Source organism: Phoca vitulina, unplaced genomic scaffold (genome assembly GCF_004348235.1).
Source record: "Phoca vitulina isolate PV1807 unplaced genomic scaffold, GSC_HSeal_1.0 scaffold53, whole genome shotgun sequence".
Taxonomy (NCBI): domain Eukaryota; kingdom Metazoa; phylum Chordata; class Mammalia; order Carnivora; family Phocidae; genus Phoca; species Phoca vitulina.
This window is the reverse complement of record NW_022589756.1, coordinates 5,486,720-5,506,466: the sequence shown is the minus strand read 5'-3', so window position 1 is coordinate 5,506,466 and position 19,747 is coordinate 5,486,720. Positions and strand designations below refer to the sequence as shown.

Genomic DNA, 19,747 nt, shown 5'->3' with positions numbered 1-19,747 from the left:
CCTGCTGAGATTTTACATTAGGCAAAAAAGAGGCTTGCATCCGTCACTCATCAAGATTACAGAATCATTACTGTAGCACTTTAATAGTTTTGAGGTGTTTCTTTTAATAATGTTGAAAATGAAACCATTTTCCCTCTAAAGCCATACACTTTAAGATCTGGAAATTTCTAAATTGAGAAAAAATTTATGACAACTATAAAATCCAATTACTTAAAGCCAGTTTACTAAATTAAGCTTCATGATAAGCGGGATCTATCCTTGGAACTATGAAAAGGTTCAAAGTTTGTCACTAAACATCGAAACTCCATTAATTTCATATTTGATCTCTTGATACTGTAGAAAATAAATCTGGCCTTTGCCCTTGTCTATGTGCCCTAAGAATACGACACAGATTTGGCATAGAGCATACTCCATGTGGCTATGTTCATTCAAAAATTTCAAAACATGTTTCAAAAGTTTAATACCAACTGATAGAAATAAGCTACAAGAAATCCACCGATGCTTAACCAAAGATAAGTGCTTAACATTACAGTAAGGGTAGGACGTGTTAACTCCCATTTCCTGAGTCCTGTCCAGTGACCACATCTGCTTAAGCAACACTGTTAGAAGCACACCTCTGTCAGCAAATAGAAAATCAATTGGACAATTTGAACACTGTTCAAACATAATGAACTCTTGCTGAAAAAGAACCTCTCACTACCTTTGTATTACAGTGAGGTAAGTCTCATGTCAAAATGGCACTTAAATTATTCAGTGTCTAAAGAAATAATTAAAATAATTTAAATGAAATAAATCACTTTTTTTTTTTTTTTTAATTCCCCTCCTTGCAAGTATACTTGAAATCTTCTCTACCCTATCGTGAGACTCTGACAACCGCCACAGAAATGGCTGGGGAAAGCAGGGAGTTAATTTGCCCTCCACATTGCTCTTTATGCTGACATCCTTGCAAATGTAATCGGTCCAGAAAACACTGGGCAATGACTGATTGGTTCAGATCCTACCAGAGGAGAAACTGCCAATCCCAGCTCTAAAGCGAACAAATAGCCAGTGATTTTTAACCATTTTACTACTGAGCTAATGTAATAGGCCTCACAGACAATTGTACAGGAAGGTTTAATTCTATGTCAGATAAAACATATCTTTGGTGCAGAAATAGAGGAAGCATTAAGCCTAATCTGGTTTAAAGGTCCTTACTTTTCATTCATTCATTCATTCATTCAAACTTAAACTTATTGAATGCTGACTAAATGTTAGGGATTTAACAGGTGTTTAGATAAGATGGGATCCTTGACTGTCATGAGTTACAACCCAGGGGTAGATGAGGGGAAGACAATCATGCATTCAGATAAATGTAATAAAGAGTAATGGCTCTATCTTTTTTTGGTAAATGTTTATACTGTGTAAATAAAATATCCCAAGGGTCCGCCACTGGGTTGGAACATCTATCTGTAAATTTGGATAATGATACCCACTTGGCAGGACTGTTGTAATGAGAGAGGTTGGTCTCATTCACATGCCAGTTAACTACTATTTCTCACCTTGGTGTTCCCACTGTCTTTAGCACAGTGATTTGTATATTTTAACTCAATAAATATCTACTGAAATGAGTCAAACTGTCCACACACCAGGTGGTCTTGGGCTTAGTGTATTCTAACTACAATGTTTCTCCTTAGCTTTTTGATGCTATAGAAGGCTTTACAGATAAGTCAAGGCAGGAACCTGGTGGGGAGGAGACTGGGGAATTTTCAGACTCACACGATCTACTTACTGTAGGATTCTATATGGGTACAGGTGTAGTGCCAATAATCACTTCTTATTTATAAATCAGCTCCTCTTACAAATGAAGAATCGAAGAGCTGAGACCAGCTCCCAGGCATCCTGACTCAGCTTCTTTCTCTAATTACCAAATGGCCTCCTTTGTGAAAGGTTTTCTGTGCGCATTTAACATCACTTAATGTACGACAGCTATTTTCCCTCCGCTCTGGATGGGTCTGTCAGTTTCCTCAAGAGAATACAACCTAGCTAGATTTTAATCTCTGAATTGGGGTCTCAGCTATAAAAGTCTTAGCTGAGGTTTTAATGGCCAAGATTTAAGTACATTTAATAGATACACCAGTGGGTGTTCCAATTACATACACTATTAAAGGCCTTTATGTGAATAGGATTAAAAAAAAATTACTGTTTAAAAAACCCCCATAGTCCATGTGCAGTATAATTTACCAGCAGGAAAGATTTCAGTCCTGGAAAAGTTTCATATAAAAAGGAAGCTAAGAAAATGAAAAATCACAGTACTCTACAAACTCGAAAAGAAGCTCGGGATTCTTTTGGCTCTTTGTTCGCAAACAGGTAAAACGCTTTGTATTTCTAGCAGTTGTTTTGAGACCACATGCTTTTGTCTGTCTATAGGGCATTTTACACCCAAAGGGCTAAATCCAGGCATGACGGTATCTAAAGAAACCTTGACCTTCGTGGTCCTTGTCACCCAGGGCCACAGAGGATCCAGGCTTTGGGGAATAATTACAGCAGCTCATCGACCAGTATTTGATTTTGTCTTTAGTCTCTTTCCCATCAGATGAAAATTAACTTGAAGACATTGTGAGAATTCCTCTTGTCATTAGCTAATTCAAGGCCGCCTTGGCCACGGAGGCATCTGGCCTGGGGCTTGGTGCTTTGAGAGGTGTTGAGTTCTCTCTCACGCTCACAGATGGCCCGGCCAGCACGTCCGCGTGGAAGACACTCAGCAAAATGTAATTAGTGCCACAGTGTATGCATTTGATGTCATACAACTTTATATTAGCCAGAGATTCCTAGCAGGATCTACCTTTCCAAGCAGATGGCCCAATTCTCTTTATCTCAGGAACTGATACAGTTGAAAACGAATCTATGGGGGAGTTGTGTGTGTGTGGGAGGGGTGGGGGAATGTTAAGGCAAAAAAGGTGAACTTGATAAGGGTAGGAATCAGGGAGTTTGTGTAACCAAATAAATACTAAAAATAAAACTAGACTAGCTTAGTACGAAAACGTACTGAGCATGGAAGTTCCAAGTACTGCCTTTCTCCCCAGTGGCTAAGAAACCCAAGGCAAACACATGGGGATGTGTGTTTCAGCGTGCGTGTGAAAGCAGGCAACTGCCACTTCCGCCTTCTGCAGGCTTAGCATAGAAACGTTAGGCTTCTCACCAGAAAGGTCTTGACTTCTCGCTCAACCCAGTCTCGGTCTATTCTGACTGTTGCATTGATGTTCCTTAGAATGGAGCCGATTCCAAAACTTGTAGCTGGACTTCTCCTGCTGACCTTATGTGTGGTGGGCTGCCAAGGCCAACACTGGTCCTATGGACTACGTCCTGGGGGGAAGAGGAATGCTGAAAATTTGATTGATTCTTTCCAAGAGGTAAGGATCTTTCATCATCAAAATAAGACATGGCTTATGTGATTCAGTCCACGTGAACATTCTGTGTGTGCCCCAAACGTGCTATGCTGGGCTCCAGGTACCCCTAGTATTCTGGGGGAGATGAGACATGTGCAAAGGCAAGTCCCATCCCTGCTTTCTATTCAGACAGGAACAATTCCTAGAGAATACAGCAACAGGTGCGAAGTAGCATGTCGCACTCTGAATATCTAGAATTGCCAAAGGAATTCGAAACGATGGGATGGACCCAAGGTCTCCAGAGCAAGATGATTCCTTGGGATTCGGAAAGAAAATCTTAGAACTTCTGCTTATTATTTTTTTTTTTTCTTATTTCGTCTTTTAAAAGTATCTCTGATACTAGGTCAGTGTACATTCTCATAACTTATAAATAAGTATTCTTATCAAGAGTGCATGCCCTATCATTTCTCTTTACTGAAACGGGCATTTAGGCAAAGAACTTGGAGGCTGCTAGTGGGGATAGGGTTAGCAAGCTCAAGGACACAAAATATATACTGGAAAATATCCTGGATTTTATTTCATATACATTGATTTCAGTACTAGTACCAGCACTAACATAGGATACATGGTTTTTTATCTATAAAATGAGACTTCTTGGGGTCATGTAAGGATCACATGAGAGAGACCTTAGATATTAGCTGGCTACCCCCCAAAATGATAGTGGATTAATAAAAATAGTTGTTATTGGTTTCTTAAATTAATGGAAAACGAACAGAACCTAAAGGATGAGCAATTCGGGGCTGGGACACTTAATATAGTGCCGAGAAAAGGAAACTAGAAAAACTTAAAATCATTTAGCTTTCTTTTTGGAGAAATAACAAAGATAATTTAGTATGAAATAAAGATGCCCTGGAATCTGAAGTCTCCTCTCCATAGATTATATGTGAAGTAACTCTTATTTAACTATGACATATTTAGTAAAAACTAGAAAATAAAAATCACCCCTATTCATAACTAGAAGCTCCTGGACTTTTTGTATACTATCCCCTCATGAGGTTCAAAGTACTTCATTCTCATCATCTCTAGAGAGAAAATATTCTCTCCTTACTAATACTACCCCCAGAACATCCCACCCCTCTGTATAAATGCCTCAGGGCGGATCTATGTTCCTAAATCCTCGTCCCACAATTCCCTTGACCTCACTCTCCACACACAGTTCTTGGTGAAAGTGGAAAATACCGTTCCATTCCATTTATCTCCAACAGCAAGAATCACGTTCTTTTTCCTCAGATAGCCAAAGAGCTTGATCAACCAGCAGAACCTCAGCGCTTGGAATGCACCATCCACCAGCCCCGATCTGCCCTCAGGGACCTGAAAGGAGCTCTGGTGAGTTACAGCGGTAACAACATGGAGCTTTAGAGATGGAAAGGTCCTTGTGCCACTTAGGACAACCACCTCTCGGCCTCTGTGGGGCTTACCGTCCTGACTGCTTGAATTCCTCCCGGGGTAGGGCCTCACTATTTTTGTGACACCCTCTCTCAGTGGGTAGACAGTACTAATGGTTAGAACATTTTCCCCCTTAAATTGAAATCTCTCTGTAACCTTTACCCCCTAACCTTTGGGGGTACCCTTGGTTCTATCCTTTGGGATGACTATTACATTTCTTCCCACTGTTACATGTCAGTTCTTCACTTACATTCATCGACCACTGTCGCCCCCCCCCCCCCCCCCCCCCCCCCCCCCCCCACCGCCCGACTCTTCTAATCTAGGCTAATCCACACCTCTCCATGGCATTCCTTAATTCTTCACCAGTGTTCTTGGTATGACATGGTTTTTCCCTGGAAAAATGTAGAAATCAAAAATGGTGCTCTAGTTTATTTTTTTCCCCCCTTTGGAATAAAAAATTCCAAACTAGTAAATTTGTCATTCAGAGCTACATATTTGATTTCCAGTTTTCTGACTGGATTCTAACAATCTCCAAATTCCCGCCAAAAATGGGAATCTGCTAACTTGATGCAGGTTTTTGATAACAAGAAAGAAAGTATACAGAGCGCTGAATATAGAGGCTGAATCTTGAGCTCACTGTTGGTGCTCTCTGAGCTCCCGTGGTCCACTTGTTTGCAGCAGTTAGGGGCACTTACTTAGCACCTATGCCCAGGAGCGGGGAAAGCCTGAATAAATCATATACAAACACAAGCTAGGGCTTTCATTTTGTCCATTGACCTCAACTTCCACACCCACAGTTCAAAAAAACAAGCAGACAGACATCTTTATTGGCTTTCTGTGTCTACTCCTACTTACCACATAATAAAAATAATAGCAAGCAGTGACATTTCCCAAACGTGACCTTAGAAAGAAGGTATTGAGGCAAAAGCTAGGTTAATAAATAACAAACTGAGATCAGGGGCACCTGGGTGGCTCAGTCGGTTGAGTGTGTCCACCTTTCGGTTTCAGCTCAGGTCATGATCTCAGGGTCGTGGGATCGAACCCCACATTGGGCTCCACACTCAGCATGGAGTCTGCTTGTCCCTCTCCCTCTGCTGCCCCCCCTCCACCCCACTCACACGCGTGCTCTCTAAAATAAATAAAATCCTTAAAAAAAAAAAACAGATCAAACCTTTCTTTCACCTCCTTCACATCCTATCCTTAAACTATTAATGTAGATCTTATGTCTATTAAACAACTTAGAAACACACGATCTGTTATATCTCCCCAAGACTTTTTTGTTTTTTTTTTAATTATGTTATGTTAATCACCATACATTACACCATTAGTTTTCGATGTAGTGTTCCATGATTCATTGTTTGCGTATGACACCTTGTGCTCCATGCAGTACGTGCCCTCTTTAATACCCATCACCAGGCTCTCCAAGACTTTCTAGTGCACAAAAATAAATGGATCTGTTCTTTCTATATCGATATTTTGGAAATTAAGATATCAAAAGCATAGTGAAATTCAGCTAGTAAAATCAGCCATGATATATTTTTTGCTCATGTATATTTTAGGAAAGTCTGATTGAAGAGGAAACTGGGCAGAAGAGGATTGAAACCCACTGAACCAGAAGGATTGACAAGTATAATTCTGATGTTGAAACTTGTGACTCATTTAACATCTGTAAATTGTGTGAATTTCAGATATGCTTACGCTAAATTCACATATTTCATGGTGAAGTGCTGTGCTGTGAATAAAGTGGCATAAATGTTAAGTCTTCCTCTAAGGCAGAACTCTGGTGGGGGAGGGGCACCATAAGCCCACAAAGGGGAGAACTCCGAGTGTGGGGCTAGGAGACAGGAGAGAACATAAAGCTGACATTATGGTTGACTAAAGAAATCTGGCTCTCCTCCGCCACCACCCTGCCCCAAGAACAGTCACCTATTGGGCCGGGCCCCCAGATCTGATACAGCAACAGTTTTCTGTGGGGTTGTAGCTTGACTTTTGACTATACTCCACAGAAGTGAGGCCACGGCCATTTCTCCCACTTGACTGCTTGAATTCCTCCCGGGGTAGGGCCTCACTATTTTTGTGACACCCTCTCTCAGTGGGTGTCACAGACTGCCTTCCCAGACTGCCTTCGGATCCCTTTGGAAGTTAACTGGAACCTGAGAGGCCTCGGGAGAGAGGAGGCTGTGCTGGGCCCCCAGTCCAATGCTCCTGCTGCTGCATGGGGCCCCCTGTGCTCACCACAGCCAGCCGTGCAGGTGGAGGCCTGGGACCTGGGCCTGAAAATAATAGCGTTCATCTGCCAGATCTTGGTGACCTCTCTTGATAAAGGCTTTGGAGCATAGAGTCTGTTGAAGACAGAATTCAGGTATTCCCGTGCACCCTGGTCAAATAGTGTTGCCACCATTCACTCTCCACAAAGACCAGCATCAGGTTTGTGCAGGGACAGATGCATAAACATTTTCATTAACCCTCGCAGTGACCTTGGAAATTAGCTATTCTTGTCTTCCCTTTAGAAGGAGGAGACGAGGGCTTAAGGGACCCACTCAGTTCCGTCAGGGTACATGGGCAGGGCTCCTACCATGCACTAGGAAGAACAGCTGATGGTATTAGACTGGAAAGCCAGTATGTATTTTGTTGGTTGGCTATATTTTGTTAATTGGAGCTGAAACAGGATCCTGGGGCTCATGTATCGCCTTCATTTACTGGTGGCCATTTCGCTATGGGGTCCCAGACACTATGACACCAGTTCTCAATTATCCTCCTAACTTCCAAGTGATTATGAGACCATTTGAAAAACTCAGATTTCAGATAATTTGCCTGATGTCACAGTGACAAACTGAGCCTATGTTCACATGGCAACAATCGGGGACCTTTCCCTGTTTCACTCAGACAGACAGTACCTTCCTCCTCCTCTCCCTGCCCCTCCATCTCAAAAAAGGGTCTGTGTTAAGGAATTTGAACTAGGGTCAGAAATAGTCCAAAAACCCTCCTTTTTAAATACAGATCAGCACAATGCTAGATTCCCCAAATATCTCCATTTGAAGAATCTTTAAAACTCAATCGAAGAACTTCCTTACTCCTCCTTTTTTTTTTTTTTTTTTAAAGATTTTGTTTATTTATTTGACAGAGAGAGACACAGTGAGAGAGGGAACACAAGCAGGGGGAGTGGGAGAGGGAGAAGCAGGCTTCCCGCTGAGCAGGGAGCCCGATGCGGGGCTCGATCCCAGGACCCTGGGACCATGACCTGAGCCGAAGGCAGACGCTCAATGACTGAGCCACCCAGGCACCCCCTTACTCCTCCTTTAATAAAATTAAGCAGAGATGTAGTTCACAACCTACTTTGTGGAACAAAAGGCAAAACTCCATATTTTCACTAATCAATACATACAAGGCAGGGGCTTCCATCTGCCAATCACTCAGTAACTATTTTTTTGTTATTAAAAACAATACCATTGGGGCACCTGAGTGGCTCAGTCGGTTAAGCGTCTGCTTTCGGCTCAGGTCATGATCCCAGGGTCCTGGGATCGAGCCTCCCATCGGGGTCCCTGCTCAGCAGGGAATCTGCTTCTTCATCTCCCTCTGTCGCTCCCCCCTGCTTGAGTTCTCTCCGTGAAATAAATAACATATTTAAAAAATAAAATTAAAAATTAAAAAAAATACCATTTACAAACTTTATGTTAGTTAACACATTAAAAGAACAGGGTAACACTTATTTTTTTAAAGATTTTATTTATTTATTTGAGAGAGAGGGAGAAAAAACGAGCAGGGTTTAGGAGCAGAGGGAGAGGGAGAAGCAGACTCCCCGCTGAGCAGGGAGCCCGAGGTGGGGCTCGATCCCAGAACCCTGGGATCATGACCCCAGCCAAAGGCAGATGCTTAACTGACTGAGCCACCCAGGCGCCCCTCAGTCACTTATGTTTTACATTCTGTTGGAGTCTGTGGGCTTCCCTGAATGGGCTACAAATACGCTCATGCAGCGACCTGATGCAGATGTGAGAGGCTCAGGATGGCATCCAGGGGTTTGCGACTCACATGAACATGTTGGGTATTTGATTCTCGAATGGCCAAATGCCAAAGGAGGAGAGTGCAAATGACCCCTTTATTAACATTTTACACATCTTCCTGGATTTGAAGAACTCTCTACATCCTCAACGCAACTTCAAAAAAAGGCCTGTAGCCTTTTAAAAGAAAGGGTGGGGAAACATACCAAAAGCTCCCTTTAATAAGTTCTCAAATATAGACGGCTTTCAATGATCTAGCATCAAAAAGAGTGGCTTGAAGATAGACTATTTTAGCAACGGGTTTGGAAGTTGCAGTATCCTGGAGGTGACTGGGAAAAAGCCAAGACTCACTGTATGAAATAACAGCGCTTATTACATTTTGACAGCGAACGGTGCTCTAAAGTAGTATTTTTCACTGGGGACTGTAGATCCAAAATGATTCCCCAGGCTTACTGATTCAGTCTCGGGGGCCCAAACCATTTGCATGTTTAACATGCCAGGGATTCTTATGTACACAGTGGGGGCATATTATTGCCCTGAAAAGCAATAGATGGCAGATGTTTAAAAGCACTGGGACATTTTCTTAAACGGAAAAAAAAAAAAAAAAATCTTAGGCATAAGCCCAGGACTTAAAACAGTGTGGCTATTCTAATTGAAGTGTGGCCGTCCCCTCTCCCCAGTGCGACACACCACCAGCAGGGAGTTTAAGAAATGAATATCCAGGGCGCCTGGGTGGCTCAGATGGTTAAGCGTCTGCCTTCGGCTCAGGTCATGATCCCAGGGTCCTGGGATCGAGTCCCACATCGGGCTCCCTGCTCCTTGGGAGCCTGCTTCTCTCTCTCTCTCTGTCTCTCATGAATAAATAAATAAAATCTTTAAAAAAAAAAAAAAAAAAAGAAATGAATATCCATTTTGAACACCGATTTCCTCAGGGTGTTATTTCCTCTAAGGTAGTGGTGATTTTCAGCCTTGGCCAAACGTTGGAATAACATTTGGGAGATGTAAAAGGAATATGGTGTCTGGGTCATGCTCCCCGCTTTTGGAAATTGATTTAATTGGTCTGGGGTGTGACCTCTTCCCCGGGTGATACTAATGTTCAACCTAGTTTGAGAACCGGTTCCTATCCTTCCCAAGTAAGTTACTAGCTACTCCTTTGATTTCCCTTTGCAGTGAATGAAGAAACAGCCCATCGCATTAAATGAATTGTTGTCAGAAGCCATCAGCTCCGATGCCAAAGGGATGCATGGAGAGGGGTTGAGGGGAGGGAAGAACCAAATGGTCGGCGGTTCTTCTTGCTTCCATGACCCCACAGCACAAGTCTAAACTAACAGGACCTGTAATAATGACAGGAGGCCAGAGGGACTGGGTGTGATGTGTCACAAAGGAGGTGTCGATAAAGAAAAGTTCAGGAATGATTTCGTTTCTTTAACGTAAGGGTAAAAACAGACTAAACATGATAAGCTTCAAAATACATTTCCATTTTTTAATTTAAAAAATAAATAACAGCAAATCTGAACAAAATTTTTCTACTTCAATGCACATCTTCCTAACAGTCCATGTTTGAAACCCAACTAGTTTACAAAATCCTGGCAACCGAGCCTTTGACAAAGTCTGGATGAATAACTTACAAAACCTGACTAATAGATGAGTTTAGGCAGCATATGTGGGAGCCCAGCATTGGTCAGCCTGAAATCATCAACTTAAAGGAAAACTTTTTCTTTTTGTAGGTTAGAACTGGTGGTTCCATGCTCAACCCACCCAAAGAGGAACTTACCTTTTCCAACTAATTTTAAAATCCCACTTGGTCAATGGCGTGTGGGCCTAAAAGCTGTTGTACGGAAACTTCGTTGCCTTCTGATTCTCTCTTTCTCATTCACTTAGAATCAAAGAAAGCGAGGGCCGAAAGGATTCTAAAAATCACATAGCTTCGGATATATATGTTTTACATGAGGAAAATGAGGCCCAGGGACTGACTATAAATCGACTTGCCAAACGGTACATGGTCTTTACTGTCCTGTTCTGTGTTGATGGTGGGGTTTTTCCCCTTTTTTCATTATACCCGAGCAGTGAGAGGAAGGAAGGTACAGCTATGAATGGCCTTCTAAATGCCTTTTGCAGAAGGACAGCAGGGACATGAGGGGAACTTCTGGGGTTCTGGAAGTAGTCTAGGTCTGGATCTGAGAGGTGGCGATGCGGTACATGCCTAGGTCAAGTTTCATCCATCTGTATGTACCCCTAAGATTTGTGCACTTGCCCATATGTATGTTAAGACATGCCTCAATTTTAAAGGAAAAAGGCACCCCATGATCTGGGGGCCAGTAGAGGGGAAGGACTCCCACAGCTTGGAAAAAGTTAACAAAGGTAGATTGTTATCTCAAATCGCACTTTATCTCTTGTCTTAGGGATCTGCAGGGTCTCCCTGACAGGCGAGAAGGACTACAATTCTGCAATCCACATGGGAGGTGGAAGAGGGGAGGCCCATGGCCCAGCAGCCGTACTGAGGGTTTCACTTTCTCCTAGTCCTACTCTCTTGCCAACCCCACAGCACAACACAGTCTCTGCATACCAGGCTGTTCCCATTGGATACACTGAATTGCCACATCCTGAGAGTCTCGTACGATGTCTGGCATTCAATAAGAGCTTAATAAATGTTGAATAAAATGATTCTTGAAAAAAAAAAAAAAAATCTCAAAGGAAGACAAGTCACCAGAACGGAGAGAAAGAAAATAAGGGATTAAAAAAAATCCCATAAGGTTGTGACATCCACAAAGGTTGTGACAGTTTGGGGGCTACTTTCAATGTCCTTCAATACTCCAGAGTTCTTATCAAGGGAAATAAAGACCAGTTCTTTCCTCTTTTATTCCTGGCCCCTCATCTCTCCTATATGCAATGTAATCATAAGGCATTTCCTTGCAGTCTTCCTCTTTGACTTCAGGACAGACGTGATTTATGATCTTTTGTCAAACATGACTCTTTCTGACCCAATGCCTTCCCCCATGTTCCCTGTAATCTGGTATCCACACCATTACCTAGAATCCTTTCTATTCAGGCAGGAGAGACTTAGTATTTTCATTAAGATAGAAGGGGAATCAGATGGAAAAATGTTCTATTAAAAAAGGGAAGGTACTTGGGCACCAGTGTATCAGACTTCCCCAGCCCCTGATCAAAGACCACACTGCAGAACTCACTTGCACTGCTCTGAAGGGTCATGCTTGAGGTTTGGTATTTTTTGTGACCAGCTTACATCTTTCTATTTGAAAGGCAGCCTGAAAAATCGGGTGAGTGAGACCTACAGATCCCCGCTAGCCAGTCTGCGAGGCAACTTCTCAGAAGCTGCTCTGGGCTCCACAGAAGCCCCGTATAACCTTTCCGTTCCTTCTCTTCGTTGAGTTCTTTCCACTAAAATCCTTTTTGGTTCTTATTAACACTTCTTCTTTAGTCATAAATAATTATGTAAGAGATTCTAAAAGATGCCTTTTTTTTTTTTAAAGGGATTGTATGCGCACAGCTAACTTGCACTCACTTTCCAAATTACCTCAGGGGGAAAAAATATCAATAATGCTCTTAGAGAATTCCAGATCTTACTCAGGCCGAGCAGAGGAAAGGACGGATCATTTCGTTCCTACTACTCCACACAGCCGATCTCGTTTGAATCTCATCTGTGTGGCAGGTACTGTTCCCTGTTTCAGAAGGGGAAGAAATGAAGGCTCAGATGATTGCGAAGAATTTAGGGGATTTGCAAAGTTAACAGATGACACAGCTGGGATGGTCGGAGACCAGATGGTTTACTTCCAAAGCCCAGCTTTTCTCTAGTCTATCCCTTTGAAGGTTCCCCTGAGTGGAGGTGAAGAACCACCTTTTCCTCACCACTTCTAAATATGCACACTAACTGCTTGAGGATTGCTGGCCACGTCTTTCCCTGACTCTGTGAACCATTGGCAGGTCTCTTCTAAGAAGGGTGGTATTGAAACGGGTACGCAAAGAAGCAGGCAAGCATATCCGCATTCTCAGAGGTGAAATCTCTCTTTCCTCTCTCTCTCTACCTTGGGGCTGGGTAGGTGGGGAAGGGGACTGGGCCCAGTTACCGAAGGGACCCTGGTGAGCTTCCCCACGTGCTGACCTAGGGGATCCACATAAAGCTTTCTACTTTGCCATAAATGTCAAAGTGGTATAGAAATATCCAGGACATTTCCACTGTTGTTCCAACTAGGGGTAGGTATTCATCATGGAGTATGTCAGGGTTGTCTTCTTGATCTAAGTGTTATCTGGGGATAGAGCCTCAATTAGCAAGCTGGGTTGTTAGTAAGAATCTGTAGTCAGATTTTCTGTGTTTAGCTTCACTTTCCTTGTCTACAAAACGAGGGGGTTGTTTGTAGGACCTTTAAGGTCCTTCTAGCTCAAAATGTCTCCAACCTTGTGGGGTTTGTGTAGGTGTATGTAATATTTGATCATCTAAATCACCCCATTTCTTCTTCCAAAAGGACTACTGACTTAGTACCATAAACATGTAATCAAATTAATTCCACAATCACGAGGAATAAATAATCAAAGGGAGATATTGCACTGTATTCTCCAGGGTAAAATCAGGGGGCAGAGAGGGGCCGCTGAGCCATCCAAATGGGATCTGGAAGAGAAGCGGCTGAATCCGGGCTTCGAAGTCCCTTCTGTCCAGTGATTTGCGCTCAGAGGAGGTAACAGGGCAAGAAACTGTGCAAAAGAAAGAGCTTCAAGGGAGTCTGTAGCAGGAAGGAGTGACTCAGTGTGGTGACAGCCGGTGAGTCAGGAGTGCGAGCGCCTCCCACGAGGGTTCCCACACCACACGTAGTAGCTGGCGTGGGGGCAGACGGGAGCTCGGACCTCACAGTCGAGTCCATGTTTTTTCAACAACGATGACCAGTCACACATGAAAGTAGCCCATCTTCATTACAAAGATGTTCTTTTCCTTAAAGGAGACACAAGCAGACTTCAGGAAGATAGGATTATTTTGGCTACCAAAGTCCCTGATGCGCGTCTCTTCCAATGTTATTTGGGACATGGTGTGTCCACGTGAGAAAACCAAGTCTCAAGCATAGCTTTTCACAAGCAAAGCAAGAAATCCTTCCAAAGTGGAGGTTCCTGGGGCTGCTCCAAGACCGCCACAGAAGAACGTAGCCAGGCTTCTGTAGGCTGCGGTGGCCTCTGCGCTGGAGGCGGAATTTAATCACGGTGAGGAGATATCTCTCCTTTGAGAAACAGAGGACCCGACCAATTCTGGAATTCATGTGGGCAGGCGGGAGGAGATGTGGCCTTCGGCCTCTTTCAGAGAAGCCTTTCAAAGAACAACCAGTTTTGAGCTGGTGCAGCTGACCCCAGATCAGGAAGGGGGTGGGGGGTCAGCCAGAGGCCCTGGGGAATGAGGACAGGGCCTCCTCTCAGCTGTTCAAGGTGTTCAGAGTTCCGGAGACAGGGTGGCAAGATCCTTACTGGGATCCGGGCTCAGAAGAAAGGAAGCCAGATTTCCGAGCTTTGGGAGGTGGTGGGGGTGGGGCTTTGGCTTCTCTGCGGACCGGAAGTGGAGGGGCAATCTGAGGGAGCAGACACAACGGAAGTCAAATGAGTCTTATCTTTCCTCCTGATTCACTTTCTCCTCCACATTTCTGACACAGTGCTTTCGCTTCTAACTGATCTATCTATGCAGCCTTGGCAAGGAGAAAAGGGAAACAACCCTCATTTAACTTCCCTTGTTCTCCTTGGGTTAATCAGATATACACCAAAATGTTATATCCCCAACACTTGGCCTCTTGGCGTATCTATAGATATGCCATTGAACGAATGCAGGAAACCCATCAGAGGCCATTCCAGAATGACTGTCACTCACTCAGAAGGAGTAAACTCTTCACATGTGAGCCAGAACCCACTGATTTCACTCACCTGTACCCAGGGTGAGGTACAGAGAAAGGCTCTACCTTCGATCTGATGAAAAGGTCTGCCTGTATTGCGTTACTTCCCATTAGAAACTCCCCTATCTTTTTATGGTTGCAGGCATGAGTCAAGAAGCGATCAGAGCGACAAATCTACAGGAAACCCGCCTAGCAAAAAGCTTGGAAAAGCAGCTTTGCGCTCCCACGAGTGGGGCGCTCTGACCCCAGCCGTTGTTCCCTACCTCCGCGGAGTTCCTCTGGCTGCTCTCGTAGGGCTTGCTTTTGGGGGGAGGGGGAGGCGGGACAGTAGTAGTCATCAGCCCATCTGTCTGCAAAGATGGGGAGCCTAGAAATGAGACAAAGTAGATGAAGGCAGAGAGAAGAATTCATCAAGGAATCTTACAGAACCTCTGCCTGCCATTTTAACACCTAAACCAACCTGGCCAATCAAATTGCTAAGGCGATATTCTATAGTTTCCATGGACAGAATGGAAACGTCCTCTTGGCCCTCATGACAAATGCAGCACTGTTTGCTCACCAGAAGCTTTCACAAGAAGTTCTGAAGTAAAAATCCACCCCCCCCCCCCGTTTTTTTTTTGCTTAGGGTTTTTACTATTAAGCTGGAGAAGAAGACATTTTCTAGAACTTAGGTATGACTATTCTCTGATATACCCCAAGTGCTTAGAAAAAAATGTCTGTCACAAAGTAAGTGGTCAATAAATACTAGTTAAATTTAACTGAGCTGTCTTAGTTTGATCATTTAAAGGCTGCAATCTCCATTTCCTCCAGGACACCTTAATTCTCTCTAACTCTTGGTTGACTCCCATGTCCCACGTGGCACGATGATTTACCCCTCCATTCTTTGTACCAAGGGTACCTCAGAATTCTTCTCAGGCCTTGTGTATTGCTGATTCCCCAGGCCTGACTGTAAGCAGTATATGGAACGGGTGTATTTCTTATCCTTTTTTGGGACCCTTTCCTATACAAAGACAGGGCTCCCTACTCAGTAGTTTGTAAGTTACTTGCTTCCTGTCTGGTCCCCGTCTGGCTCCACCTCATTTATACCTTCACAAATGGAAAAGGAGTCGTGAGACCCTCTGGGTCACTCTACAGAGAAGGTTAATGAATCCTAGAGACCCAAAGACTCCTTGTCGAACTCTAATTTTGCTATACCCTCTACCATGGAGTGAACCAACTTTATAATAATCTCATATACTGTGTGGCTGTTCTGGCCAAATATGGTCCAGATCCATACACATACTCCTTTCCCTACTGAAGCAAAGAGAAGGGATATACCTATATCTCTCTACATCTCTGTGTGTGTGTGTGTGTGTGTGTGTGTATTTATATATATATATAAAACTTACTTAGGGTCCTGGTGGCTTTAGGAGTGAGTGGAGGTGGGCTCAAGGGCGTCGACTGAGGAGGTGAAGAACCATGAAATGGCGTCAGCCGATTGTCCGACAACTGGAGACTCTTTGGTCTTTGCGCTTTTCGGGCTGGGCTCTAGTGGGGGGCGGGGCACAGCAAAACATTCTTGCGGTGAGAAAGGCTGAGCTCATCAACACTTGGAACAACCTTGCCTGCTGAGCACCAGCTTGTCAGAGGGCAGATTCTGGAAGCCGCTCTTGAGCTTCCCGCACGGTCATGCGGCGAGCACGGCGAAGACACTGACGGGGATTCACTGGAGCCAACATTCTCTCCCGGCCGGCCATGAGCCTGATTCTGAGCACGGTTAGACCGTGTTATTTGGGCTGGAAAGGAGCCACCCTGATTCTCAGGGAAGGCTGGTCTTGCCACCCTCAACAACTTGCTGTGGCTCATGGAAGAAGAAAAAGCACTTTTTTTTTTAAGTTAAGAGAAGAGAAATGACAATGTTTGGACTGACTCATGGGACATGGTGGTGAGAACCACAACTCCAAGCATCAGCCCATGTGTTTACATTGTGGGTACAAGATCTTGCACCACTGCTGATTTAGACACTCAAATTCTCCCTTTGTGCTTTTGTTTTGTTTTGTTTTTTAAGCAGTCTAAGATCAGACACTGTCACAGGCTGCCGGGTGTGACTCCCAGCTCTGCCGTGAGGGGCGCTGTGCCCGGCTGAGGCTGAGGCTGCGGGGAAAGCACTAGCAAGTCTCTGGTGCTCCTCAGCTTCTCCCCCCCTCCCCCACCCTGACCCCCTGTTGTCGTTGTTGTTTTTACCATCAGATCAGGTTCTGGCGCTTTCTCTGCAATGACCTGGGACTTGCTGAGGCTCCAGTCTTTTCTCTTGAACTTGCTGATCCGGTTCTCACTGTCCTCTTTGAGGGGCAGATCTTCAACTCTGGCACCTGACGAAGCCCTGCGCTCCATAAGCGGCTCCAGGATTGACCTATCAGCCAAGGGCAAGGATGGAATCACAAAACACTGACCACTTGGCAGTCAAAATGTACTCCCACAAGACCAGGGATTAGGACTCCTCAACCTCATCCTGGCCTGTGACTTCCCTCTCAGGTTCTAAATCTGAATTTCCAACTGCCAATTAGACATCTCAAGGTATCCATGAAATGAGACCATCAAAGTATGAAAGGAAAATATCTTTGAACATTCATCTTATCCCAGGAAGAGAAAGTCTTATTAAATTTACAGGCAAAGATAGAATTCATACAGTAAAAGATGAATAAGCAGCTTTAGACAGTGGAGAACAGCACATGTCCCAGAGACAGACAACCTGTGTTCAAATCCTACCTCTACTTACCTCTTGGGTGATCTTGGGCAGAAAATCTTTTCATACCTCAGTTTCTTTATCTATGAAATGGGGACAATAATAGTACCTACCTCATAAGGCTATCACAAATGCTTAGAACAAGGGTCTAGCATATATGCATGCTCCTGAAATGCTTTTATTACTATGACAGATTTTCAAGCACCATAGTGAAAACTATTTTATTCAAGAATCATGATTAGGGGACGCCTGGGTGGCTCAGTCGGTTAAGCGTCTGCCTTCGGCTCAGGTCATGATCCCAGGGTCCTGGGATCGAGACCCATGTCGGGCTCTCTGCTCAGGGGGAAGCCTACTTCTCCCTCTCCCACTCCCCCTGCTTGTGTTCCCTCTCTCGCTCTCTCTGTCAAAATAAATAAAATCTTTAAAAAAAATGTCTTTAAAGAACCACCACCCTAAAATATACTTTAAAAAAAAAAAGGATCATGATTAGGTGCTAGATAGAGAGAGGAAGAGTTTGATGAGAAACAGGATAGTCTCACAAGATTTCCCCATAAATTACTTATTAACTACAAAGGAAAAAATAGTAACTCAACAGAAAAGAAAATGGACAAAACTTTAACCACATACACGGTCAGTTAACTTCACCAATGGGGGACAAATGGACATAATGCACTCCTGGATATGATACCTAAAGGGACACAACATGACACAAAAGTCTATAACTTGACTCCTAAGCACAAGCACACATAAGACAAACCCAAACAAAGGGAAATTCTATAAAATAACTGGCCCGTAATCTTCAAAAATGTCAATATGATGAAAGACAAACTAAGGAAAGGCCAAACTACTTCAGATTAAAGAAGAATAAAGAGGTGTGGCCAAACACAGCATGTGATCCCGACTGGGTCCTGTACCAGAAATTGCTCTGTATAAAATACACAGTGGGACAACCGCCAGAACTGGAATCCGGTTAGCGTTTGCAGTATTGCATCAATGCCAAATCTCCTGAATGGACAGGCGTAGGTAGTACGCAGTTATATAAGACGAGGCGTTTGCTCTTACAGCATGAAGGAAGTACATAACCTGCTCTCAAATGGCGGAGTGGGGCTGCTCGGGGGGAGACAGAGAGGGAGTGACTATAGCCAAATGTAAAACCAAGGAGGGTTGGGGCACCTGGGTGGCTCAGTCGTTAAGCGTCTGCCTTCGGCTCAGGTCATGATCCCAGGGTCCTGGGATCGAGCCCCCCATTGGGCTCCCTGCCCGGCGGGGAAGCCTGCTTCTCCCTCTCCCACTCCCCGGGCTTGTGTTCCTGCTCTCGCTGTCTCTGTCTCTGTCAAATAAGTAAATAAAATCTTTAAAAAATAAATAAATAAATAAAAATAAATAAAATCTTAAAAAAAAAACAACCAAGGAGGGTTAAAAAAGATCTTAGAGCTTCTGGATGGGTATTCAATAAGCCTTGGTTTGATTAAAAATTGATAGATTTTTGCTCCATAAAAATAGAAAACTTAGAGGAATGAATAGGCAGACGACAGAGGATTTTTAGGGCAGTGAAATTATTCCGTATGATACTACAGTGGTGAATACTTGTCACTATATATCTGTCAAAACCCGCAGAATGTACACCACCACCAAGAGGGAACTCTATCGTCAACTATGGAGTCCGGGCGACTGTGATGTGCTAACATAAGTTCATCAGTGGTAATGAATGTACCGCTCTGCTTTACATTCTTAATCTTGCTGTGAATTTAAAACTGCTCTAAAAAATAAAGTCCATAAAACACACACACACACACACACACACACACACACACACAGACAAAAGCTGTGGTATGAAATAAGACAACATAAAAACAGAGATGAGCTCTTAGTATTTAAAAAAACACAATAGAAGCTTCTGGATGCCTGGGTGGCTCAGCCGGTTAAGCATCTGCCTTCTGCTTAGGTCATGATCTCAGGGTCCTGGGATGGAGTCCCACATTGGGCTCCCTGCTCAGCGGGGAGTCTGCTTCTCCCTCTACCCCTCCCCCCTGCTTGTGCTCTCTAATAAATAAATAAAATCTTTAAAAAAATAAAAAGTAAAAAAAATTGAAGCTTCTATTTGGCAGAAAGCATCATTAGTAAACTAAAACTATCTGCTGACCCTATTTTAGATGGCAAATATCTTTAATATATAAGACATTTTTACAAACCAAAAGGAAAAATATGAGTAGTTCAGTTTTTTAAAATAGTCAAAGGACATAAATAGGTATTTTATGAAAACGGAAATCCAAAGAATTTTAAAAAGTTAGTGTCACAAGTTATCAAATACTCAAATATTAAGACAAGATATCT

The 19,747-nt window shown here is 43.6% G+C and overlaps 2 protein-coding genes across 2 annotated transcripts in view; one reads left to right on the top strand and one right to left on the bottom strand.

Moving 5' to 3' along the window:
* The first annotated feature begins 3,236 nt into the window (after positions 1-3,236).
* On the top strand, positions 3,237-6,421 carry GNRH1 (gonadotropin releasing hormone 1). The gene is made up of 3 exons (XM_032389022.1): positions 3,237-3,389; positions 4,656-4,751; positions 6,371-6,421. The coding sequence occupies exons 1-3, from the start codon at positions 3,237-3,239 to the stop codon at positions 6,419-6,421; spliced, it is 300 nt and encodes a 99-aa protein (XP_032244913.1).
* Positions 6,422-10,319: 3,898 nt separating this feature from the next.
* Positions 10,320-19,747, bottom strand: part of DOCK5 (dedicator of cytokinesis 5) — a 153,881-nt gene continuing 144,453 nt past the window's right edge. Inside the window, exons 48-51 of the mRNA XM_032389069.1 lie at positions 16,912-17,080; positions 16,077-16,215; positions 14,952-15,055; positions 10,320-14,373 (exon numbers count right to left, since the gene is read on the bottom strand). Coding sequence (XP_032244960.1) covers positions 14,269-14,373; positions 14,952-15,055; positions 16,077-16,215; positions 16,912-17,080 — 517 coding nt within the window. The 3' untranslated portion in view covers positions 10,320-14,268. The remainder of the gene's footprint in view (positions 14,374-14,951; positions 15,056-16,076; positions 16,216-16,911; positions 17,081-19,747) is intronic.

Coding starts and splice junctions, on each gene's coding strand:
- GNRH1 (XM_032389022.1), top strand. CDS start 3,237: ATGTTCCTTAGAATGGAGCCGATTCCAAAACTTGTAGCTGGACTTCTC. Junction 3,390..4,655: donor TGATTGATTCTTTCCAAGAG/GTAAGGATCTTT, acceptor CTTTTTCCTCAG/ATAGCCAAAGAGCTTGATCA. Junction 4,752..6,370: donor GGGACCTGAAAGGAGCTCTG/GTGAGTTACAGC, acceptor TGTATATTTTAG/GAAAGTCTGATTGAAGAGGA.